The 27,174-nt window shown below is 37.3% G+C and overlaps 1 protein-coding gene across 2 annotated transcripts; it reads right to left on the reverse strand.

The window, feature by feature from the left end:
• Window positions 1-352: 352 nt before the first annotated feature.
• On the reverse strand, window positions 353-23,772 carry LOC306864287 (transcriptional regulator Erg-like). Of its 2 annotated transcripts, XM_079408209.1 has the most exons (9): window positions 23,685-23,772; window positions 16,186-16,400; window positions 11,339-11,469; window positions 9,469-9,672; window positions 8,024-8,104; window positions 7,720-7,848; window positions 7,587-7,643; window positions 6,332-6,379; window positions 353-3,557 (listed from the first exon to the last, which is right to left on the reverse strand). In XM_079408209.1, the coding sequence occupies exons 1-9, from the start codon at window positions 23,700-23,702 to the stop codon at window positions 3,037-3,039; spliced, it is 1,404 nt and encodes a 467-aa protein (XP_079264335.1). In that variant the 5' UTR covers window positions 23,703-23,772; the 3' UTR covers window positions 353-3,036. The 2 variants fall into 2 exon arrangements, with proteins under 2 accessions (XP_079264335.1, XP_079264336.1); XM_079408210.1 differs by lacking the exon at window positions 8,024-8,104 and having other exon boundaries at window positions 2,907-3,557; window positions 23,685-23,764.
• Window positions 23,773-27,174: the final 3,402 nt, after the last annotated feature.

A 27,174-nucleotide genomic window follows, 5' to 3' on the forward strand; every position in this document is an offset into this window, starting at 1 on the left:
CGTGTCAGAGTGAGTGTGTGTGTGTGTGTGTGTGTGTGAGCATGTCAGAGTGTGTGTGTGTGTGTGTGAGCGTGTCAGAGTGTGTGTGCGTGTGTGTGTGTGTGTGTGTGTGTGTGTGTGTGAATGTGTCAGAGTGTGTGTGCGTGTGTGTGTGTGTGTGTGTGTGTGTGAATGTGTGCGTGCGTTTGTGTGTGTCAGAGAGTGTCTGAGAATGTTTGTGAATGTGTGTGTGAGTGTCAGAGAGAGTGTCTGAGTGTGTGTGAATGTTGTGACAACAGTGTCTGGTCTATTAATAAAGCTCAATCAGACAATGAGGGCATTTTTTACTCAAAATAATAAGAACACTGTTGTTGAAAATAGTTTATTAAAATGATTCAGTAGAAAAACATATAATCTATCCAAATATATGTTTTCTTCCCTTTGTCAACAATCTCAGAGCATCAGGGCTTGTGACCGAACTGATCTGATCTGGGTTCAGTCGGTTTGAGCCCGTGTGCCGTGCCAGTCCAGCGTCAAAGCAACACACACGTGTTCACTGTACAGAGAATCAGGCCAGTGTGTCACTCTTCGCTCCGTTTCTCTACGTCTCTGGTTAAATGTCTGTTTGGCTGGCTGAGATCAACTCGTAGTGTTTAAATGCATAAGTTATATATCAATTATATAAAAAGAATTAATACACTGAATTGTATACTTCAATCTAACAAACGCACAGCGTTTGTGAATCAGATCATCATCATAATAATTAATAATAATACAAATACTGGTAAATCTTTGGTAAATCTGTTTCTCTCTGTAAGGCACTGGTTCATATAAATGCACCTCGTCTTTAAAGGTTTGAGGTCATTAAAACATCTGAAAGATTCCAGTTTTCTACAAAGATGTGTCGTTTTTAAGGCAAATATCAATCTCTGATGCCATACGAACGACATAATACTGATAAATATGGCAAGAGGCCTGTTCACATCAAGACCAATAACTATATTAGCGTCCACACCAATGCACGATAATCTTCTGTTTCTGCTTCTGTTTATTACACTGCAGCTTTGTCGTCTGTCGCTTTAAATACTGGAGCTCTTTAAGGTTGAGTGGATTCTGATTGGCTGTCAATGTGTTTTATCGTTCATCAGCTGGAAAAAAATCACTCAAAGTGATTCCAACAATATTGTTCATTTGTGTCGTTATCGTTATAGTTGTTATTTTTTTGAAACTATATCTTTATTATTATTATTGCAGGGCTGCAAGATGAATCGTATTTTAATCATGATCACCATTTCAGCTTCTCTCAATTTTAAGCATAATTTGGCAACCCTAGTGGTTAATTAAATTTATTCCCAACCTGGCAACCATGCACATGTGCTGTCTCTAAATTATGGAAAAGGCGGTGATGGCTTGACAGCACACAAGAGTTCAGCGATCTCTATTTAGATATTCTGCTCAAATAATAGCTCAATACAGCCAGTCTGTCTTCCTTCACGCAGCAGTTTGCGCTGTTTGCTGCGACTAAATCTGCTGAAATTAAGTGATTATATTTTTTCAGCACAATAATCGTGGTTAACCGTTGAACCATTATCGTGCATCCCTGCATTATCGTCCTTCATGTGAACGGCTGCAATTCTTCATCATCTCACATACCTCAGTCCTGTCTCATCTGTCTTCCTCTTCCTCTCACCTTCTCTCTCAGACCTTCTGAACTCTCTCTGATATGTTTGTACAATAAGGCACATGTGAACTTATAGACGAATAAGTACTTGCTCATGCAGTGTAGGGCTGCACGATTAATCGAATGCGATATTCATGCTCTTCTCGTCAGAAAAGCCGGTTCTGTGATCAGTAGTAAATCTCCATTGTGTGCTTTCAGATAGAGCAGCATTAACTACACAGAGCTGTAGTTCACTGACAAGCTACGCAGAATTGTTTATTATCACAGATGATTTAATCCTGCAATAATGAAATTGAAGAAATCGTTCTGTGATAATGACAGCTGTTTGCGTAGCTTCTCAGTGAACTACGGCTCTGTGTAGTAAATGCTGCTCCATCTGAAAGCATGTGAAAATACCACATTTAATAACATGTTTTTACTCCAAACTCACTTCATAACATCAGAGTGTTTGAAATAAATCCTTCTGTGAGATGATGTGGCTTCTTACACAGAATAAGGCACGCAATATTTAATGGTATTCTAAGCAGTGATGAAGGCTGTGTCAATAAGCATTGCATTATTAGCTATATAATTTATTATAATGAAAATGTAAATAATAATTATAATAAGAACTCATATATTGTCATAGTCGTGTGTTTATTAGTCACGTTGAATCAATGAAGGCAGTTAAATCTTCTGTTTATTCAGCTACTGCTATAGGGATTTCCTGGATTTCTTCTGCGGGGCATTCACTGCAAAAATTATTCTTACTCAGTATTTTTGTCTTGTTTTCTAGTATAAATATATAAACATTCTTGAATCAAGATGTGTTTACTTTACAAGTCAAATTATTTAAGTCTTGTTTTCTTTAAAAAATTATCTAAATTTTGTTAGTTTTTTCTTAAAACAAGCAAAAATATCTGCCAATGGGGTAAAAAAAATTATCTTAATTCAAAGGCTAAACAAGATTATTTTTCTTGCCCCATTGGCTGATATTTTTGCTTGTTTTAAGAAAAAAAAAAAAAGTCATTTTACTTGTACAATAAATTCATTCTTGATTCAAGAATTTTTAGATATAAACTAGAAAACAAGACAAAAATAAGACAATTTTTTGCAGTGTATTTGGAGTTTCTCTGGGCTTCGGATGGAGATTTACTACTGATCACAGAACCGTGCTTCACTGACAAGATGCACATGACTATCACAGCTTTTGCCTAATCACGATTTATCGTGTAGCCCTAATGCAGCGGCTCATTAACAGCCCGTTTACACTTCCACACTCCCGCTAAACTCCTAGATCTCCAAGTGGATCACAGACGTCTCCTTTATGTTTTTTCCGGCTGCGCCGGACGGTTTGTTCTCTCCAGTCTGGTGTCTTCTTGAGATGTTTGAGACATCTAGTAGTAGGAGCCCAGATGTGAGGGCATGTGCGCGGCGGGGTGTCGCGGTCCGCTGTAGATTCCTGCCGCCGCCGGAGCGTTCCAGTACGGACCCGGGCCACTGAAGAAACCGGACGAGGCAACATTCATGGCCTGAGTGTGTGGAGACATGAAGCTCATCTTCTGCGGGTGCGGGTACGAGGTCATGTAGGACAGCTCGGCTGGGTACTTGTAGATGGAGGAGTCGGGCGGATGCGGCTGCAGGGCCTGCGCGATGCCGTGGAAGTCGAACTTGTAGGCGTAGCGCTTGCCGTGCACTTTGGTCATGATGTTCTTGTCGTAGTAGTAGCGCAGGGCTCGGCTCAGCTTGTCGTAGTTCATGTTGGGCTTGCTCTTCCTCTCGCCCCAGCGCCGCGCCACCTCGTCTGGATCCGTCATCTTGAACTCGCCGTTGGTTCCTTCCCACGTGATGCAGGACGAGTTGGAGCTGTCGGACAGAAGCTCCAGGAGGAACTGCCACAGCTGGATCTGACCAGAACCTGCAACACACACACACATCAACAATATTACCACTAGAGCTGTCCATTTAGGGCCAGATTTACTAAATGGCAAATTAGCGTTAGAGCGCAGTTCCATAAAAGCGCAGATGGGAGAAGATTCTGCGTGCGATTCAATGTGCACACACGGCAAAAAAATTACTTTCTTACCTAGTATTTTTACTTGTTTTCTAGTATAAATACCTAAACATTCTTGAATGATGCGTTTACTTGACAAGTAAAATGATTTACATTTAAATTTAGTCATTTAGCAGATGCTTTTCCAAAGAGACTTACAAACAAGGACAATGGAAGCAAAGGCAACAGAAAAGCAATGATATGCAAGTGCTATTACAAGTCTCGCAGTAGCTACACGTAGCAAGGACTTTTTTTATTATATAATAAATAAAAAGAAAACAGATAGAATAGATAAAAATAGAGCAAGCTTGTGTTAGAGGCCTTTTTTGCTTTTTGTAAATTGTATAATAAATAAAAAGAAAACAGATAGAATACGAAAAGAATAGAGAAGCTAGTGTTAGTTTTTTTTAAATAAAATTTAAGATATTAAATAAAATTATATTATATTTAAGATATTAAGTCTTGTTTTCTCAAAAAAAATTATCAAAATTTTCGTAGTTTTTTCCTTAAAACGAGCAAAAAAATCTGCAAGAAAAATCATTTTCAAAAGCTAAACAAGATTATTTTTCTTGCCCCATTGGCAGATATTTTTGCTTTTTTTAAGGAAAACTACGAAAATTTAGATTTTTTTTTTTATTATTTTTTTTTTTTTTTACAGAAAACATCTTAAGTCAATTCATCTTGATTTAAGAATTTTAGATATTTATACTAGAATACAAGACAAAAATACTAAGAGAATAATTTTTTGCGGTGCATTAAAGAACACAGACACAGCCGATCATTTCCATAATGACCAGCGCAATCTACTGTGAGCAACGCAGATTAGCGCCTGCTTTAAGACATGCTTTTTTAGGCGTTAAATAACGGTGCAAATACCAGTAATTTGACGAGCGCAGATGTTAGTAAATCGCGTTGCGTGTTCATTTTAATACTCTCCTCCCATATATTTTGCATCTGAAAGGGAAAGTCCTACAAATGCATATTCAATAAGCTCAGGTGCAAAACTAACTGTCCACATCTTTTCAGCGCTAATTCTTCACTGCGCGTCTTTAGTAAATCCTAACAGTTATGGAAGCATATGGGTAGCAAAATTCATTTTGAAATGTAATATGCAAAATGACAATGCAATATGTAAAATGGCAATGTATTTCTTTATTTAAATTTACATTTTCCCATTCATATGTGCAACATTTAGTGCAAAATGAAAATTCAATTATATAATTTACATTTGCGATTTCCTACACTAGTCCTAAACATAGTTTAATGCTTTATAAGTAGCAAAATTAAAATGAAATTGTATTACCCAAATTGATTAGATATGTTTAACATGTCCAAGCAAAAACTGCAGCAAAATGATAATTTAAATGCCATTTTTCCTAAATGCATTCAGACACATGGGATTGCATTTCCCACCCCATCTGTTGCATGTTCCTGGCATTAAACTGCCATAATTTTAAGAGAAAATATCCCCGTTTGCATTGAACTTTCAGCTTCGTAAGTTTCTGCTCAAACAGCAACATTACACACTAACTAAAGTTAAAAAAGTGAAATCACAATCAACCACCCCTTTAACGCAGCGCCTCATCTAGACCTGTCTATCATCTCACACTGATGCAGTTGATGACGAACATGATGCTGGACGACTGACTATTAGAATGCAGTTAAATGAGCCTAAAATTCAAGATGTGAGAGCAAAAGTGGAGCATTATCTGCAAGTCAAGACACCTTTATTTCTATAGCGCTTTATACAAAACAGATTGTCAAAGCAGCTTTACAGAGTCAATCAGGAAAATAGTTGGTCAATACTGCAAGAGGACAATAACAGAGTGCATGACTGCAAACGTGACATTGATTCATACAACTGTTTAGTAAACAAGTTAATATTGTGTTGTATTTTAGACACGTTTTTGGTCAATTTTGCAAATCAAAGCCACAGCAGAACGGCTGAGCATCTCTGATCAACACACAGCAGTGATTTATTACTGAATGAATCCATGTTTTTGACTGAATCGAGTGAGTCGGTGCTTCAGTGACTCGTTCATGAAGAGCTGCTTGCTTCATTGCTTCATTTAAGCCATTTGGACAAATCAGTTTAATCACAATCAGTTAAAACAGTCTCTTGCCGCCACCTACTGGCACTTTTAGTTTCTTATTTATAGTATCTTTTTATAAAAAAAAACATATTTCAATATTCCATTTTTTTTCTGTTGAATCGATACATTTCTTTCTAAAGCTACTTCTTTGTATTGTCTATTCAGTGCTTTTCTCATTTAACACATTAATGAATAAATGATCTTTTGGGGGGTCATTTCTCAGCCCAAACTGATGTGTAATCAATAAATAAATTGCTTGGCAACCCTATTTATTAAACAGCTGTTTATATAAATTTGGATATGTAAGTATATCCAAATTTATTTGCATACATACAGTACGCTCACAATATATACTATATAGTGTATCTCACCTGCTTGATTGTTTATATTGTAACAAAATGTAACACTATTATTGTCCAGCTCTAATCTGATAATTGCAACTATAATGCATGAAGATATTAAAAATATTAACAGCATAATTTTTTGTAATGATGCTTGAAAAGCACTTAAACAAATAAGTTTACACTTGACAACTTTGACTCTCACCTGGATTCGCCAGCCTGCTGCTTGTCGGCCCTAAAATCTGATACGGATCTAAGAAGAAGATGACAAACAAACATGAGAGACCATCCTAGTGATGCATTTCAGCTGATTTATGCTTTATTTGAATAAAATAAAGTAGTGCTGTCAAACGATTAATCGCATCCCAATAAAAGTATTTGTTTACATAATATATGTGTGTATATTTTTTATGTATGTGTATATATATACACATGCATGTGTGTGTATTTATACAGTGGTGGCCAAAATGATTAGAAGACTAGTATTTTCAGCAGCTAAAAATGGTTTTAAGTCAGTTATTTCTATCTCTTGCTGTAGTGTGTCAGTAGGAAATATCAGTTTACATTTCCAAACATTCATTTGGCCATTAATTGTAATAATCCAGTGAGATGTTTTTATGATCCTGCATAATTCCCTAATGACCCCTGCTATTTAGTGTGATAAACATGCATGAATGAGGGGAAAAGTGTGGGATGTGCATGATGTTAAAAAGAGTTATTAAGCTCAATAAGCTACATTTATTCATTTAGCAGACATTTTTATCCAAAGCAACAAAGAATTCATATTGATTATGTACATGACTGTAAACAGTTGGGAAAGAAATCAGATTTATTTATTAATTTACTATTTATTTATGTATTAATACATTTCCCATTTTCATTTAGTTTGACTTGATGTACTAAAAGTACAAACTAAAACAGAAATTATTAAAACAATACAAATAAGAATTACTAAAACTTACTCAAATTAAAATGGAAACAGAATATGCACTGCAAAAAAATTATTTTCTTAGTATTTTTGTCTTGTTTTCTAGAATAAATATCTAAACATTCTCGAATCAAGATGCGTTTACTTGACTAGTAAAATGATTTAAAATATTAAGTCTTGTTTTCTTAAAAAAAAAAAAAAAGTATCAATTTTGTTGCTCAAAACAAGCAAAAATATCTGCCAATGGGGCAAGAAAAATAATCTTAATTCAAAGGCTAAACCAGATGATTTTTCTTGCCCCATTGGCAGATATTTTTGCTTGTTTTAAGGAAAAACAAACAGAATTTTTATATTTTTTTTTACAGAAACAAGACATAAGATCTTAAATCATTTTACTTGTATAGTAAATTCATCTTGATTCAAGATTTTTTTTTTATACTAGAAAACAAGACAAAAATACTAAGTAAGAGAATAATTTTTGCAGTGTGAAACTAAAGTCAGTTTGTGAGTGCAGTTCCCATGATGCTCTCACCTAACTGAGCTCTCTGCTCTTCAGTTTTGCTCATGATGGCAGCAGGACTCTGAGAAACTAATGAAGACACACATTCAGGTTAATCGTGAGCATCAGCGGCGTATCGTGTGCAGCACATGGGCTTCTGACCGACCTTTAGCTGCAGACGCCGGCTGAGTCCATCCAGAGCGCCGGCCGTCGAAACTCAAGTCTGCTCTGCCCGCTCCTCTGCTGCCGTCTGGAGGGTAGGCGGGGGTGTTTGGGAAGATGAAGCTGGCTCCTCCTGAGACACAGATGTGCGTGAGCGATGTCTGATCTCATTCAGCATCAGCAGCACATGCAGAAGAGCTGGGGAACCGCTGCGCCGCATGCACTTCAGACAGTGTGTGTGTGTGTGTGTGTAAGCGGTGTGGGCGGGGCCAGGGCGGAGTCAGGGGCGGGGCCACAGGGCTGCTTACCTGTATTGCGAGCATGCATTAACCGCGGGGAGTTTTGCAAGGCTTTGTCAACATCATCTGAAGTCAAGTGAGGAAGTGGAGCTGAGAAACAAAACATCCATGACACGTGAAAAATAAAGAGAATCAAACAACTCAACAAACATCCTGTGACATGATGCTGACTGAAAGAGAGAGACGGATGAAGACAGACAGACAGAAGGACGCATGCATGCTGTGTGTGCACATGAGTGTGTGTGTGTGTGTGTGACGGCAGACAGGCAGATAAAAACAGTGTTTGAGCCACAGACAGGATCGTCTGTCTCTCTCCCATCTCATGCATATCTAAGAACTCAAACTGATCTCAACTTTGTTTCATCCCAAAATCATCAACAAGAAATAAATGATAATATTTGACATTTAAACCATGAAGATGTTTTACATTGTGTGATACATTTATATCAAACTCTAGTTACTGTAATGCACAGAAATCTCATTCTCATCATGTTTATTTAAATCAGTTCAACAATGATATAATATAAACACTGTACATGATGCAATAAGAATTGAAGATGAAGGTGCTTCTGTGTCAATGTCACAATGCAAAACATTTCTTAAGATTTCATCCAAAATATCATTTATTTCAAAATTATATACTTTCAGTAATTAGAATTTAATCTTAATATTAAAATGATCAAATATCTTTTAAAAAGGAAACTAAAATATAACTATTTTATATCATTATCAAATAAAAAAAATATTTTTCTCATTTGATTTTAGGGGGAAGCATGACCTGGACAGGTACACTGCAAAAAAAATATTCTCTTACTTAGTATTTTTGTCTTGTTTTCTAGTATAAATATCATAATTTTGCTTGTTTAAGCAAAAAATAAATAAAAAATCATAATTTTCTTAGAAAACCAGACTTAATATCTTCAATCATCTTACTTGTCAAGTAAATGCATCTTGATTCAAGAATGATTTTCAGCACAATATTTGACCAGACGGTTATTTTTATCAGTTACAGCTCGTTAGTGCTAGCATTTTGCCCGCTTCAAATCAGACACAGAGATGAAATAGTGCAGTAAGATCACATTTATTTAATGTGAATTATATGAAATATAGCATTTATTTGAATTAATTATCAATCGAGCGAGAGAAACATTCAGGAGCACAAAAACTTGTAATTCACACACACACCTGTCATCTCTCTCTCTATGTGCTCTCTCTCTCTCTCTCTCTCTCTTTGTATGTGTGTGTCAATGAAAGCAGCGCATTAATATAGAACGGTGATTAAACTGACATGGAACTACCTGTACGGTTTAAATGCATGCCTGCCAGCATTCAGACAGGCAATGGGAGAAGAATTATTAATGCATGTTAAATGTGCAGTGAGTCATGTGACTGTGAGGTCAGTGATCTGAGCGTTATGAAGCGTTGTGATGAGCCGATGATTTGATCTCACTCACTCTCTCTGAGGTAGTGCAGGTGAGACAGCAGGATGTCGGCCGTGTAGCTGCTGGTCAGACGCTGGACGTCGTCTTTGCTCATCTTGCAGAGCTCCTTCCCGTCGATGCTGTGGAAGAGAGACAGGTCCACCTCGGGAAGCCCGTACTCCTTCACGGCCCATTCCAGCCACTGACGCACGTGCTCCGCCGACCACAGGCTCGGATCTGCAGACAGCACTCGCTTTACACTCACCGCTGCTGCTATTTATTATCATATAGATTAGTGCTGTCAAAATTAGCGCATTAATGCATCCAAAAAATATTTAATGCAGTTACTGCAGCACTGCAAAAAAAATATTCTCTTACTTAGTATTTTTGTGTTGTTTTCTGAAATAAATGTCTAAAAATTCTTGAATCAAAATGAATTTACTGTGCAATTAAAATTACTTAAAATATTAAATCTTGTTTTCTGCAAAAAAACAGAAGTTGTTCCTTAAAACAAGCAAAAATATCTGCCAAATTATCTTGTTTAGCCTTTGAATTAGGATTATTTTCCAGATATTTTTTGCTTGTTTTAAGGAAAAACTAACAAAAATATGAATTTTTGGAAAACAAGACTTAATATCTTGAATCATTTTACTTGTGCAGTAAATGCATCTTGATTCAAGAATGTTTAGATATTTATGCTAGAAAACAAGACAATGGTGCAGGTGACGAGGAGCTTCAGTAGAACTGCGGTCAGATGAGAGGTTGTTAGGTCATATGTCAATACTGTGCTTGTAGCGCATGCTCTTCAATTGCATGCACAAATGCGCCGGTGCGCTATATACAATTTTATATTAAAGCGCAATAATAAATGAAAGGTTATGAGACAATACGATGCGTGTCAGATCCTCGTCATGTTGAGCAGCGGAAGCTCTTAAAGTAACAGCAGCCAAATAAACTAATAACCAGCAGCTGTGATGTCTGTTCATCAAAGAACAAAACTAAAACGATCTATATTTAATTTAGAATTTCGTTTTTGATCACGTTTTCTGTATATTTCCTATTTGCTGAAGAGCACAGGTAAATATAACATTTATTATAATGGGTTTATGTGAAGATTGTTTTAAGTGAAATGCTAGGTGAAAATAATCGCAATTAATTTCAGAAAAAATGTGCGATTTAATTAATTTTATTTTAATTTACTGACAACACTAATATAGATAAAACATTTCAATTTTTAAATAAATAAAATACAAATATATTATATAATAATTACGACATTCATTTATTTATTCAAAATATTTCAGGACGGCTTTTTCTTACTGTTTGAATTACATTTTTATACATTTTCGTGTCACCTTGTTGTCAGTAAATTCGTCTTCCTGTCATTTTAAAGTGATAGTTCATCATTTACTCTCCTTTCATGTTATTCCAAACCTGTATGACTTTCTTTCTTCTGTTGAACACAAAAGATAGTTTGAAGACTGCTGGGAAACAAAAGCTTGATGGCACCCATTGACTCTCATAATATTTTCCCCCTACTATGGAGGTTAATGGCTACAAGCAATATCTTCTTTTTAAAAGCAATTCACGCAGGTTTGGAACAACATGAGGGAGAGTAAATGATAACAGAATGATCATTTTTGGGTGAACTGTTGCTTTAATTCCCATTCCAGTTCATACTGTACTTTACTCATAAATCCACCAGTAGATAAAAGCACTGACTAATGAATCAGCGAATGGTCTGGCAGTAGCTGTGAATCAGTGTAAGCACACGCGTCTATTGTCCTGCCGCATGAGCGGGAAAACAGGATGTTGTTGGTGCGCAGCAGGAAGTTACACAGAATCTGTGACTCGAGAGCTGTCTGTCGTCATCAGTGATCAATCACACAAACACAAGAGTCACCTGCAGGGACGATCACTCTGCGCTCGCTGGTGGTCATGTTGGGCGGCACCACGTGTTTGTCCTCCATAAAGCTGCTGTACATCCCTGGAGAAACCTTCCCCTTCACCGCAGCACACACATCAGGAGAGGCCCTGCACACACACACACACACACACGTTTGTTTCTGTGAATTGTGGGGACTTTCCATAGACTTCTATTACTTTTATACTGACCAAATGATATTTTATATCCCCTCACCCTAAACCTATACCTTACAGAAAACCTGTTTGGATTCTTACACTTTCAGATAAACATCATTTACTATTTTTAATCATTCTGTCCCAATGTCAAAAACTTCAGGTTGCACTATCCCTTGTGGGGACATTTGGTCCTTACAAACAAGTACACACACAATACAATACAATACAACACACACACATATTTGTTTTTGTGAAAAGTGGAGTAATGATGCTGAAAATTCAGCTTTGATCACAGAAATAAATTACATTTTAACAGATATTCACATAAAACAGCTGTTTTAGTTTGTAATGATATTTTAAAATTTTTGTTGTATTTTTTATCAACTAAATGCAGTCTTGGTGAGCAGAAGACACTTTCAAACACATCTTACTGACCCCAAACCGAGTCTTACACTGTTCAGCCTGAATTAACTGAAACAAAAACAGCAAGTGAAGATTGGAGGAGCTGAACACTGAATCTGTCCAGAGCGTTTCTTCACTCTTCGCTTGTGACTCTCACACGAGGACACAGATGTGAGGGATTCTGCTGGAATGTGCCATCAACTCCACATCAACAGCCCAGAGGCTTCAGACGCGTTCGCTCATGTGTCGACCAACTGTTGGGCTCATGGAGACGGAAAGAGCCGCTAAACTCACACGCATCTGTAAAACACGGCCAGCGCTGCTGATGCAGGAGAAGCTCAGACACAGCACACAGATCTGATCATACCTTCATCAGCTGCGAGCACCTTCAACAGGGTTATTATCACTACAACTACAACCATACACAAATATTTTCCTTACTTGAAATGAAATAAATAGTAAACAAAAGCACAAAGAATACTCTATGAAATAAACATTTTTAAAAAAAAAATACTGAAACTTTAAAATTAATATGGTCACAAAAAATAATAAAAATAATATAGTATCTCAACAATACTAAAAAATGTTGTCTGAAAAAATGAAATAAAAATTAAGAAAAACTATAGACATTCAAAACTATAAAAAATATATAAAAACTAAATCCAAATATATATGAAAACTATAACAGTATACTAATAAATATTATCGTAAATAAAATAAAATATTAAAAAAGGTATTGTAGCTAGTTGCCAAAGCAACATTTCATTTTCAATATTTTCATAAAAGCTACAAATACATATAAAAAAGTGACAAACTACAAAATGTTTAAATAGAATTAAAAGAAAACAGAAAATCAAAAAATATATATATTTTTTCGAAATAATAGAAACCATAACAGTATCTCAATGACACTAAAACAGCTCTGATGTCTCATTTTCTCTTATTTGTTGAGAAAACTGAGGGTGGTTTCCATCTGGTGAGGAGCAGGATGATGATCAATGACTGTTTGACTGGGTTTAACAGCCTGGGCAGAAGATCACTGGATTATCATCTTTCCACCGAATCAATCTGATAGTGGAGAGACGCCACACGGCCAGATGTCCTGACGGCTTCAGAGGAACAGCGCAGACATGATCCAGAGCCGCTTCTGTGTGTCTGTGATCCAGAGAGTGTCTTCTTTGTGTCTGTGATCCAGAGAGTGTCTTCTGTGTGTCTGTGATCCAGAGCCGCTTCTGTGTGTCTGTGATCCAGAGAGTGTCTTCTGTGTGTCTGTGATCCAGAGCCGCTTCTGTGTGTCTGTGATCCAGAGCCGCTTCTGTGTGTCTGTGATCCAGAGAGTGTCTTCTGTGTGTCTGTGATCCAGAGAGTGCCTTCTGTGTGTCTGTGATCCAGAGAGTGTCTTCTGTGTGTCTGTGATCCAGAGAGTGTCTTCTGTGTGTCTGTGATCCAGAGAGTGTCTTCTGTGTGTCTGTGATCCAGAGAGTGTCTTCTGTGTGTCTGTGATCCAGAGCCGCTTCTGTGTGTCTGTGATCCAGAGAGTGTCTTCTGTGTGTCTGTGATCCAGAGAGTGTCTTCTGTGTGTCTGTGATCCAGAGAGTGTCTTCTGTGTGTCTGTGATCCAGAGAGTGTCTTCTGTGTGTCTGTGATCCAGAGAGTGTCTTCTGTGTGTCTGTGATCCAGAGAGTGTCTTCTGTGTGTCTGTGATCCAGAGAGTGTCTTCAGTGTGTCTGTGATCCAGAGAGTGTCTTCTGTGTGTCTGTGATCCAGAGAGTGTCTTCTGTGTGTCTGTGATCCAGAGAGTGTCTTCTGTGTGTCTGTGATCCAGAGAGTGTCTTCTGTGTGTCTGTGATCCAGAGCCGATTCTGTGTGTCTGTGATCCAGAGAGTGTCTTCTGTGTGTCTGTGATCCAGAGAGTGTCTTCTGTGTGTCTGTGATCCAGAGAGTGTCTTCTGTGTGTCTGTGATCCAGAGAGTGTCTTCTGTGTGTCTGTGATCCAGAGAGTGTCTTCTGCGTGTCTGTGATCCAGAGCCGCTTCTGCGTGTCTGTGATCCAGAGAGTGTCTTCTGTGTGTCTGTGATCCAGAGAGTGTCTTCTGTGTGTCTGTGATCCAGAGAGTGTCTTCTGTGTGTCTGTGATCCAGAGCCGCTTCTGTGTGTCTGTGATCCAGAGAGCCGCTTCTGTGTGTCTGTGATCCAGAGAGTGTCTTCTGTGTGTCTGTGATCCAGAGCCGCTTCTGTGTGTCTGTGATCCAGAGAGTGTCTTCTGCGTGTCTGTGATCCAGAGAGTGTCTTCTGCGTGTCTGTGATCCAGAGCCGCTTCTGCGTGTCTGTGATCCAGAGAGTGTCTTCTGCGTGTCTGTGATCCAGAGAGTGTCTTCTGTGTGTCTGTGATCCAGAGAGTGTCTTCTGTGTGTCTGTGATCCAGAGAGTGTCTTCTGTGTGTCTGTGATCCAGAGAGTGTCTTCTGTGTGTCTGTGATCCAGAGAGTGTCTTCTGTGTGTCTGTGATCCAGAGAGTGTCTTCTGTGTGTCTGTGATCCAGAGAGTGTCTTCAGTGTGTCTGTGATCCAGAGAGTGTCTTCTGTGTGTCTGTGATCCAGAGAGTGTCTTCTGTGTGTCTGTGATCCAGAGAGTGTCTTCTGCGTGTCTGTGATCCAGAGAGTGTCTTCTGTGTGTCTGTGATCCAGAGAGTGTCTTCTGTGTGTCTGTGATCCAGAGAGTGTCTTCTGTGTGTCTGTGATCCAGAGAGTGTCTTCTGTGTGTCTGTGATCCAGAGCCGCTTCTGTGTGTCTGTGATCCAGAGAGTGTCTTCTGCGTGTCTGTGATCCAGAGAGTGTCTTCTGCGTGTCTGTGATCCAGAGAGTGTCTTCTGCGTGTCTGTGATCCAGAGCCGCTTCTGCGTGTCTGTGATCCAGAGAGTGTCTTCTGTGTGTCTGTGATCCAGAGAGTGTCTTCTGTGTGTCTGTGATCCAGAGAGTGTCTTCTGTGTGTCTGTGATCCAGAGAGTGTCTTCTGTGTGTCTGTGATCCAGAGAGTGTCTTCTGTGTGTCTGTGATCCAGAGAGTGTCTTCTGTGTGTCTGTCTAAACCAGAGCTCGGCAAACTTTTGGGCATGAAGTGCCATTTTTCATTTTTCTGGTTATCCACCGTGCCAAGTCTTGTTTTCAAAGAAAAATGTTGTTCGTTTTTCCTTAAAATAAGCAAACATATCTGCCAATGGGGTAAGAAAAATAATCTTAATTCAAAGGCTAAACAAGATTATTTTTCTTGCCCCATTGGCAGATATTTTTTGCTTGTTTTAAGGAAAAAACAAACAATTTTTAGATATTTAAACAAGAAAACAACTCCGCCTACTTTGATTTGATTGGCCATCTCAGTCATTATGAGGAGCACTGTTAAACTGCACTGCAGCGGTCGTGCAAATGATTTACCAGAGCCAAGCGCATCTGTAGACTAGTGCAGGTTTATTCTCACACTTTAATAGTATTTATAGCTCCTAACAGGCTGTGTGACTGTGAGAAATGACTACTTCAAAATGTACAATGATATGCACTTTTCCCTATTGCTCGTGTGCCAGTGATTATCCCGCAAGCCTGCAACCTTTAGCCAAAAAAAAGCGTAACAGCTAATGCTAACGGAAAGGAGACCAGAGGGCGTATTTTTAGAAAGGATGTCAATGGAGGAGAGGCTTCACTACGCTGAATAAACAGCTCATTATTTAATGAATCAACAGCCTATCTGCTAATCTACAACATGTTTTACACTAAACAATACTTTTGGATTTAACTATTTGTAGAGTTTACCATGAAAAAAAATGCTGTTTTAAAAGAGAAGTCACTGAGTTTTTGACTAAGTACTCTACTGCATCTTTGCTTTGATAATATTACTGAATATGATCCAGATGTAGTATTTGATAAAAATATGATTTTCTCTGCTTTTTGCTCAAAATGTTGCTTTTTTATGAAACCTACCTAGCGTTGATAAAAAAAAAAAAGCAATGCTTGAAGCTAAAATAAAACAGATTTTTTTGTTTGAAAGTAGAGGGTCTGATTTATTGCATGTTCAGATAGTCATACATACAACAAAATATTCTGGGGACATGAAATTTTAGTGAAAATCAGCAAAAACGCTGGCGGGGAAAGAGTTAAGGCACACGTGATCCAAGTTAGCTGTCACACTTTCTCCAATAGTAATGTCAATCTCTGATTATCCCTCTGTGTGCCATAGGCTGCCCAGCCCTAGTCTAAACTCTCTCCTGCTGCGTCTCACCTGGATCCGTTCACCTGTGCTCCGGCGCCGTACTCCAGCTTGACGGTGATGCGTCCGGTGGGCGGAGCCAGCCAGTCCTGCTGATGCACTCTGGGACTGAGTTTGCTCGGGCCGTATTCACCGGCGGCGGAGGCCGTCATGTCCGTCTTAGTATGAGACTCTCCGTACGAACACTCGAATAAAGACTGATCCCCACTCACCACCGACAGCGCCTCCTACAGGACACACACAGAAAGAGTTTGCGTTTCTGAGCTGAGAGTTCGTACAATTACAGTAAAAAAGAACAGAAATGTAGGCCGGGGCTTGATTATATCCGTCAGTTTTTGATTGGATGTTGAGATGTGGGCGTGGCTGAATGTGAGCTTGTAGTGGATTATAAACAGTGTTGGGTAAATTACACTAAAAAAGTAATTAATTACTAGTTACTAATTACATCTTCAACAGTGTAATTAGATTACAAATTACTCTCTTCAAATAGTATTTTATTACTTATTACTTTCTAAATCCTATATCAATATTAATTCTCACTATTAACAATGACTTTTGCCTCAAAATACTCCTAAATACTGCTTATTAATACTTAGTAAAGTAGTTGTTAAGTTTAAGGGCAGGATTAAGGATTTAGAATAAGATCTTGCAGAATAAGACATTAATATGTGCTTTTTAAGTAATAATAGTAATAATAAATGACCAATGTAACAGTAATATTCATGCTAATAACCAACAAGTTAATAGTAAGAATTGGACACTAAGTGTTACTAATATTCTTATTAACTCAGCAAAGTATTTAAAGTGAGAAGGGTACATAAAAGCATGTATTTTAAGGTTAGACTTTAAATTTTGATGTTAAATCCACTATTGTATTGTGTATAAATGTTCTACAGTATTAAGTTCAATTACATAAGTAACTGTAATTAAATTACAGAAATAAAGAGTAATCCCTTACTTGTTCAAGGGAAAAGTAATTAAATTACAGTAACTGATTACTTAGTAACTAGTTACATCCAACACTGATTACAGGAAAGGGGCGGGGTTTACACAAACCACTATAAATGATTGGACAAGACCAGCATACATCAGCGGAGAGAAGACTGACGTTTGACTGCATTGACATTTTTTCCATTAAACAAGACAAAAAAAAAGATGTGCATGAATGAATCGATCACATTAAGATCTATAACATGCATTTAGAAAACACAGTTCATTTAAAGGCAACTTTAAAAAACACAGCAAATCATATTTGGTTGCATTTGGTCACTATAAAGATGCTGTGAGAACTAAAGTTTGGTAACTACTGTCCTCCATCAGCACCTAACTAACCATCACTAACCCAAACTAAACTCAAACTAACAATCACGAGACACTGAGACAACTCAGCAGCTCCTCAAGTGTTTGATGTCCCACTATATTTGTGAACACATTGAACATTTGACCCTCACAAAGATAGAAAAGCACACTTTAAACTAACCGTATGTGTCTTTAAATGTGACATGTCTGCCACATTATTAACCCTGTCAAGCCTGACATGAAATAATCATCACTTGAAATGGAACCTTTTGCTGAAAAGTTTGCATATGTGTTATTATTTGCTCCATCAGGCTTTTATGGCTCATATAGTCTGATACAGGGAGAATATGAAGAACAAACTGCACGATTTTATTCAGACTCAAACTGAGCAAAAATATGAATTTTCTGTAGATGCTGATATTCATATGATGAAATTCTGTTGCTTGTGATGTAAATCAATGAGATGTTTATAACAGTGCAGCAGATACTGACATAAAATGATCTAAATATCACTTTTCGCTCTATATCTCCAATAATATGTCTTAGTAAGATGAGATTGAAATGATCCAAACATATAATGCAATGCAATGCTGATTGAGAGATGAAGAAATAAACGCTGATGTTTTGGAGGCTTGTGAAGATCATTCCTCCGCTGAGGAACAGAGAAAGTGAAGCTTCTGGAAACAAACGCTCCTCAAAAGATCCTGAAGATCAGATTTGAGACGCACTGAAAATGATTGATGGAGAATCAAGTAAAGCTGAGCTGCTTCAGTCCAGTAAGTGTTCATCTGGAGATATGACTGCAGTTATTCTGACCTTTACTTGATCAAAATCAGTCAAGATGTGACAGCAGACGCTGGACGTTTGTACAATTACACTAAAAGAGCTTTTACTGGATAAAAACCTCTAAACTATCAATCAGCCGACAGATGACATGAGGAGATTGATCACGTTGATCATTTAGAGACCTTAGAAATTCATGATCAAACATGATACAGTAGCTTAGGGTTAAACACTACAGCTGAATTCAAACACAGAAACAGGGAGACTATCATGAGGACAGAGAGCGCAGCAGCTCTGGGATTAGCAGGAGGAAAAGGAAATGATGTCGGAAACCAGATGAATCTGCAGGGCGCTGATAACAGAGCTGTGAAGCCCATTAGTGAGCAAACGGGTCAAAGCAACCTTCACCTGAGAGAGAAACACACTCCAGCACCTCCTCAGCCTTCATCTCCACCAACACACAGTCAACATCAGCTTCATCCACCAGATTCTCTTAATAACACAAGCTCCTGCGTACCATCAGACACGGACTCATAAAACACACCAATGACACACACAATGCCCCACCCACCACACGCTCTCAGCCAATCAGAGAGAAGCACTGCAGTGATTGACAGTCTGCGCACCGGCAATAAACAAGGAAAGAAACAGCAGAAAAGTGAACAAAAGAGACAATCTAAAGAATAAAAGCAGACTTGTATGGGTTTACGTGAAGCTCAATGAGCATTTGGGTCATTCACACATGCAGCCACAGACAGGAAGTGCTCTGCCACCATTTCCTGCATTCCTGACAGCACGGGATAACAGGGGCTGGGAATGGAAAAGAGGAAAAAGCCCATCCGTCTGCATTCATGAGGGCCTCTAATGGAGGGAGGAAGACGCCCATCGTTAACTCCGCAGGAGCGACACCACATTAATCTCAGAGCAACACTACTCAAACACTCTTTCCATTCTGTAGAGATGAAGTGTGTGATTGTTCACGATCTTCAAAGAGTTTGAACCCTCAACTGATGACGAGAGTTTGCATAAAAAACATGTTCCTCACTTGAAATGCAATAAAAAAATATTGTATACACTGCAAAAAAATATTCTCTTCTTGTTTTCTAGTATAAATATATAAACTTTCTTGAATCAAGATGAATTTACTGAACAAGTACAATGATTTAAGATGGTAAGTCTTGTTTAAAAAAAAAAAATCTAAATTTTGTTCATTTCTGCTTAAAACAAGCAAAAATATCTGCCAATATTTGCCAAAACAAGACAAAATTGTAAATAAGAGAATCATTTTTACAGTGTTTTTTTTATTATTATTTCAGCTATTTATCAAGGCAGCATTTCTCATTTTCATTTACAGTTTTTTTCAACTTCTTGCACACAAAATCTTTACTTGCCACACAATTCCTGAAAGCTGACACTTTTTCCTTTTCCAAACACAACCAATCAAAATGGCACGCTCATTCATCACTAACTCCTCACATGTGCTTCACTGAACACCAGCCAATCAATAAATATACATCTACACATCTACACATGCTTGAAGTATTTGTTTTCTTTAATACTGTGTAATACTGTATTCACAACCACAACAGCTTACAGCAAAAAACAAATAGCTTTCAATCTTGCTTTCGTGTTTACTGTGAATTTTTCAACATCTCTGGCAATCACTTTCAAACTTGTACAGAAATGTACACAGGAGCTCACGAAAGAAGAGCTTTAGCTTTTGAATAATATATTCAAAAATATAATACTATGGCAAAGGTGTTTGCAATGTAAGACAAATGTTTGCTTTTAAGATGTGATATTTTGAGATTTAGAGATGTGAGGCATTTTGCATTTTGTGTGTGCAATTCTTGGCTTTGTGTGTGAAGTTTTGAAAAAAAGTGGCAAAGTTTTGAAAATGTGTGTAAGCTGTTGGAAAAAAATAAATAGTTTAACTTGATGCTTGATGCTTAACTAAAACTGAAATAAAAGTTAATACAAAATTATATAGACATACATACATAAAATCGCAACAAAAAATAAAAATAACGCTGGTTGGGGGCGGGACTATCCGCTTGACTGACAGACGGCAGGAGTGTTTAAGAAACCTGTTCGACTCAGTCATTATTTCTGTGAGAAATGACTTGATAAATGTTCTGAATGAATCAGTATAATATTATAAACAGAAGGGAAAGATGAGTGTGATGGAGTTATAGTGTTCACCGACAGAAGAGTTTGGCCACAGAACTGTCTGTTGTTTTGACTCAGATAGATACTGAAATCTGACTTTCTAATAAAACCTGAATGAAACATGAAGAGAAAGCCGAGATCAGCATCTGATGAGTTTCACATTCACAGCACATCTGTGTGAATCATCTCCTCATCATCTCTCCACGGACTCCATGTTCAAACATCTCCTCTCCAGTCAAACACGTGTTTACAAGCGAGAGCGTGTGATTCTGACCAGTGGATCTTAAAGAGACAGTCCACCATTTAATGATCCATTTGCCATCTTTTACTCTCCTCCTGATGTTTCAAACCTGTTCGACTTTACTTCTTCAGGAACGGTGGTGATTCTGAAGAACATCAGGAACCAAACAACATTTGAGCAAAACTGACTTTAATTATATGGACAAAAATAAAATCTAAATATCTTCTTTTTTGCAGTAAATAATGACAGAATGATCATTTTCGGATCAACTATCCCTTACAGACATCCTCACGTCTGTGTGTTATAAAGTTTAGAAACTTACAAACTGAACTCTGTATATTTTTACTGAGTCTTGAATGGCAGTGTATCATTTGTATGAAAACTAGTGCGTGAAAAATTATTCTTGACAAAATGAAGCATCAGCTTTAACCAGAAGAACAGTCTCAATACAGACATGAACTTCATGATGCTTTTATCTGCATGAAAAACGATAAAACATTATGAACCAGAGCTGAATTGAAGCAGACGCAAAATAAATAAAGTGAAGAGGATAAAATATTCAACTGAAAGTGAAGAAAAACTCTATAATTATAAATCACTGATTCTTAAGAAGAATATTATTAAGAATATTAATCTGACGGTGGTGACGAAAACCTGAATTTGTAGTCCTTTTAAATATCTAATACATTGAATCAATCGGTTACTGTAATAAAACAAAAACAACAAACAGTGAGTATGTTATTGTTTATAAAAGATTGACATTTCAGTATTTTGATGCATCTTTGGAACAGCAGTGATCTATTATCTCTCATCTCAGAACAGTATGTGCATCTGCTGTGGTAACTTTTAATAACTAATTAGTGCTGTCAAACGATTAATCACATCCAAAATAAAGGTTTTTACACATACAGTATATATTTTGAAAATATTTACATTTATATTATTATATTTGATAGTATATATAAATATATTTAATATATAAACATAACATATTTTTATTAAATATATATGCATGCATGTGTTTGTATTTATATATACATAATAAATATACACATATATATTATGTAAACAAAAACTTTTATTTTGAATAATTTTGATTAATCGCGATTAATCGTTTGACAGCACTAGAAATAAAACAATTAGTTGTTTAACTCTACACTGCAAAAAAATATTCTCTTAGTATTTTTGTCTTGATTTCTAGTATATCTAAACATTCTTGAATCAAGATGTGTTTACTTGACAAGTAAAATGATTTAAGATATTGTTTTATAAAAAAAAAATTATCAATTTTTGTTAGTTTTAGCAGAAATATCCACCAATGGGGTAAAAAAAAATCATCTTAATTCACAGGCTAAACAAGATTAATTTATTTCCCCATTGGCAGCTATTTATGCTTGTTTTAGGGAAAAATTAACAAAATTTTGATATTATTTTACAGAAAACAAGACATGATGGTGTTGACATATCATGTGACAGGAAATATTAACATTAGGATTTAAAACATTCTACAAGTATAAAACTGCCCAGAGCCAGTCTGACACTGATGTACTCTGCAGAGGTGGGATGTGGAATAAGTTTTGTTTGGAGGGACAGCTGCCCCTGATATTTCCTGATTTTATTACATTTTAATGAATGTCTGACGATGTTGACAAAAAGTGGGGACACAACTTTGAAACCTTATAAAACATGCATGTGTCACTGAAAAACAGCCTTGCTTTGATACCAGTTGCATTTGATAAAACAAGCTCTTTTTCAACATTAAAAAACATTTGTATCCATTTTATAGCATATGCATGATTGAACCCCTCTCTGTGGACACACTGTTTTAGATGTAGACTAAGTGTCATAGATTTGATATAATAATGATAAAGTTAAATTGAAGGGGATAATTGTGTTAACACAGGTGCATCTCAAAAAATTGGAATATCGTGAAAAAGTTATAAAAATATATTAATTTTTAAACCTATTAGCAGCTGCAATTGCTGGACATGTTTTGTCCCATGTTTCAAGTGACATTTCAGCAACTTTCCGTTCTCAAATCTGGCCAATCTAAGTTTTCATGCAACTGAATAAAACAGGGTTGATGAAGGTAAACTTTTCAAGACCAAGAAAAGAAAATGTAAAGAATAAATTGAAGGGAACACATTACGTCAATATGGTCTCTAAACCTAAATGTCTTGTATTTGCAACACTTCAAAGTTTTAAAATACAACTTACAACAGATCTCCATTACTTTGTAATTCACTTCCCAAAAATAAATAAAAAATAAAGCTTTTAGATTGAATAGCTCTGGTCAAACACTAGAATATGGAAATAACTTTTACCTTTTGAACAAACCCTAAAAAAACCTCAGTATTTCAGTCTTGTTTTCCCAGTACAGATGTCTAAAGATCCTTAAATCAAGAAGCAAAATTAAGATATTTAGTCTTGTTCTCTGAGAAATGTATCAAAATGAAGGAGTTTATGATTTAAAAAAAATGTTTTATGATTAAAACAAGAACAAATTTCTGCCAAAAGGCTCAGAAAAATCAACTTAATTGAAAGTGAAAACTATTTTTCATTCCCCACTGACAGATATTGTTCTTGTTTTAAATCATAAACTCTTGATTTTGTTCAGTTTCTCAGAAGAAGACTGTTTTTATGCATCTCCAGTAAATGTGTCTTGATTTAAGATTGTTTTGATATTTGCTACTGGAAAGCTAGACAGACATTTTTTGCGGTTCTTGCATCATTTAATGCCACGACTTTAAGACTTTCTGCTCTGATATAAGACCTTTTAAGGCCTTAATCTGTGAAAAGAGTGAATTAAGACTTTGTAAGTCCCGCATAAACATTATAAACTGCATAAACAACACTACTAGTCAAAGCAGTTCATGCAACCAGCCACAGATTTGACCGAAGAATCTCCACAAACAGCGAAATTCCACACAAACTCTCAGAAGATGAGCAGAGACAGGTGAAGGAGCTCTCAGCGCTCGTTTGGATCTCCACTAACGAGTGTGTGAGGAGCCGCTCTTACCTTGATGGTGCTGGCCATGCTGGAGCAGGACGGGCCGTCCTCACGCCACTTGTGTGTGTGTGTGTGTGTGTGTGTGTGGTTACGAGGTTCTGCCGAGCACGGGTCGGAGCGGATGAGATTGTGCTAAAGCTGGAAGTGAAGTCAGCCCCCAGCAGGAAGAGCTTTCTATTGGTTCTGGACGCGCAGCTCGAAGAAACAGGATATTTGGGAGAGCAGAGATAAGCTGAACTGAAACAATGATGTTTTTCTGGACTGTGTGAGACGGAGAGACAGACAGGTGCTGTGAGACAGACAGTCAGGATACAGATGTGTGTTACAGACAGACAGATGAAGATCTGACCTCTGACCTCACACACTCACCTCAGTGTGTGAGGTGCACTGCAAACACGAGGTCAACACAACCTGATCATAGTGACTGGCACCACACACACACACCGCTTTTTTAACTAGTAGAACTAGTGTGTGTGTGTTCAGTGTGTGTTCCTCAGATACTCTTGAGTAACGTCAGTTACTATGAGGAAGTTACAGTGAGACACTTTACAGTGTGATGAAATCAGTGAACACAGGAGAGACGCCCTAATACACACACACACACACTCAAGAACAGATTCACACACACACACACACACACACTAACACACACACACACACACCCAAGCAGGGCCACTGCTGGCCAAATGTGTGCCCTAAGCAGAATTGTATTGTTGTGCCCCCTCCCTTAAATATTCTTGATGGGTAACACTTTATAATACTGATCCTTTGTTAATGAATAACTACAGGAACAAGTCACTAATGCACTATTAACATTATAGTATCTACTATTACCTAACAAGAAACTCTGATTATTGATTTAGTAAGTATTAGTGCTCAGTTGAAACTGGTAGTTCACTATTAGCTAATCAATAGCTACTATTTGTTTTATATATCCTGAAGAACTACTGTATACAGGTTCATAATTAATGTGAATTATGCATAATGTATAATTAATTCTAAAATGAATATGATGGTAACCCACTAGTAATAACTCAAGAATTATCTAATTATTTTAAAGGAACTACTAACTATCAGTATTCTACAGTGAAAAGCATCATAACTCCCTAATATTGACTGATGCCATTTTAAGCTTTTGAGATATATGTAAGGTTTTGGATAGTAATGACTCAAGTATTACTACATCCTTCTGAAGAAACTACTAATTATTTGGATCAATATTCTAAAGTGAAGATCGCAGTAACCCACTAGTAATGATTTAAGCGTTTCCAAATCTAGCAAAATGAATTACTAACCAAAACCTTACAAAAACCTCAAAAGTTTACACTGACTTCAGTAATTACCAGAGAGGTGTCACAATCTTCACTTTAGAATGCTGATCCAAAAATGAGTAATTCCTTTAGAAGGATGTAGTAACACCTGAATAGTTACTATCCAATGCTTTACAACACTCTCAAAAGCTTACAATGATTTCAGTCGTTACTGGAGCATTAATCATGATCTTCATTTTAGAATATTGATCCAAATAATTAGTAATTTGGTAATACTCAAGTCATTACTAGTGGGTTACCATGACCTTTACTTTAGAATTAATTATACATTATGTATTATTCATAATTATGAACCTGTATACAGTAGTTCTTAGGGAGGTATGAAAAAATAATAGTTACTGATTAGCTAGTAGTGAACTACCACATTTGACTAAGCACTATTACTTACTAATTCATTCATCAGAGTTTATTGTTACTAATAGTTACTAGAGTGCTAATATTGCATTAATCATGCGTTCTTGTGTAGTTATTCATTAATTATGGAACAGTATTCTAAAGTGGTACCTATTGATGTACAAAAAAACAACACCTACTATAGAGGTCAAAATAGAAAAGTAAATAAATAAATTCTGAACGGTAGTGTATCACAGTTTCCACAAAAACTATTGGACAGCACTGTTTTCAACATTTATTGGGCAGCAAATCAGCAATAATACTAATAAATACTAATATTTCACAATATTACTTCTTTTACTGTATTTTTAAACACATAAATGTAGCGTTGGTGAGCAGAAGAGAAGTATATTCACATACGTTACAAATCATATTTTTACAATTGCTCAATTATATATGGTTAGTTAGGTACACACACACACACACACAGACAAACACACACACACATACAAACACACCTACAAACACACACACACACACACACTCTCCCACAGCTTTGTCACACTACAGGAAATCACAAGCAAAGTGAGCAGCATCTGCCTGCAGGACAGCAGCATTCCTGCATTCTCATGGAAAACAGAGCGCTGTCTCTCCACAGAAAGACAGACGGAGAGAAGGACGGACAGATAGACAGACAGAAAGATGGAGAAACGGACGGACAGACAGACAGATTGATGGAGAGACAGACAGACAGACAGAGGTACAGAGGGACGGACAGAAGGTGTTAAATATGAGACTCCAGCAGAGCTTCCACATGATGCGTCACACACACACACACACACACACACCATCATCATCATCATTACTACAAGCATTAACTGCAACAGGTGCTTCACAGGCAAACTCACTTTAGAGCCACAGCAAGACACAAAAACATTCATAAGATCTTAGATTTCTTGTATTATATACAATTCATATACACATCCCACACCCATCCCTGTAAAATTACACTTTTCAGATTTCAGAGTAAAACAACAACAACAACATGAGAGTTCAGACCAAAGTACACTCACACACTCACACACACACACACACAGACTCACGTGAAGATCATGTCGTGTTCAGATAGATGCACTGAGAAACTCCTGTCCCGCTGCGGCACAGAACTCATCTGAGCATTCAGATCACCACAAGCCCTGAGCACCAGTGTGTGTGTGTGTGTGTGTGTGTGTGAGAGAGAGTGTGTGTGAGAGAGAGTGTGTGTGTGTGTGTGTGTGTGTGTCAGTGTCACTGTTTGGCGCTCATCCCGCTGAGGCTGCTGGATAACAAATGTCTGGAGATGTGCAGGTTTTCTGCACATGCTGAACGTGAGCAGAGCTCCTCCATCACAACACACACAGACAGAGCTGCGTCTGAATGTCTTCACTACTGTACTGTGTGTGTGTGTGTGTGTGTGTGTGTGAGATCAACAGGACTGTATAAAAGAACCCGGATGGCCCACTAGCTCTGCTGATGGATACTTTACTGTCCCATGAGGCCACTGGAGTCATGAATGACGGGAAGTGTGACATAATTACTTTAAAATTGAATTATAAAAAATTTTAAGTTTGCCATAGTAACACTAATATTAATAGGCTACTCTTTGATCATCAGTGAATATATCAGACAGCAACAGCTCTCTACAGGCTGCAGGACTTTTATTTTGACATCGTAGAGGTTTTTGCCATCTGTTTATGACCCTTAACGACAGTAAGACAGGACTGACCGTATTTTCATTAATGTCACATTGTAGAAACCTGACATTTTAATCACACGTGATTAAAAGTTAATCACAC

The sequence above is a fragment of the Barbus barbus genome (genome assembly GCF_936440315.1).
Source record: "Barbus barbus genome assembly, chromosome: 45".
Taxonomy (NCBI): domain Eukaryota; kingdom Metazoa; phylum Chordata; class Actinopteri; order Cypriniformes; family Cyprinidae; genus Barbus; species Barbus barbus.

Bases quoted from the DNA above. Each gene is read 5' to 3' on its own strand.
- LOC306864287 (XM_079408209.1), bottom strand. The intron at 9,673-11,338 runs GTGACTCTTGTG...TGCTGTCTGCAG, and splicing joins CAGAGTGATCGTCCCTGCAG to ATCCGAGCCTGTGGTCGGCG. The intron at 7,849-8,023 runs GTAAGCAGCCCT...TCTGTGTCTCAG, and splicing joins AATGCATGCTCGCAATACAG to GAGGAGCCAGCTTCATCTTC.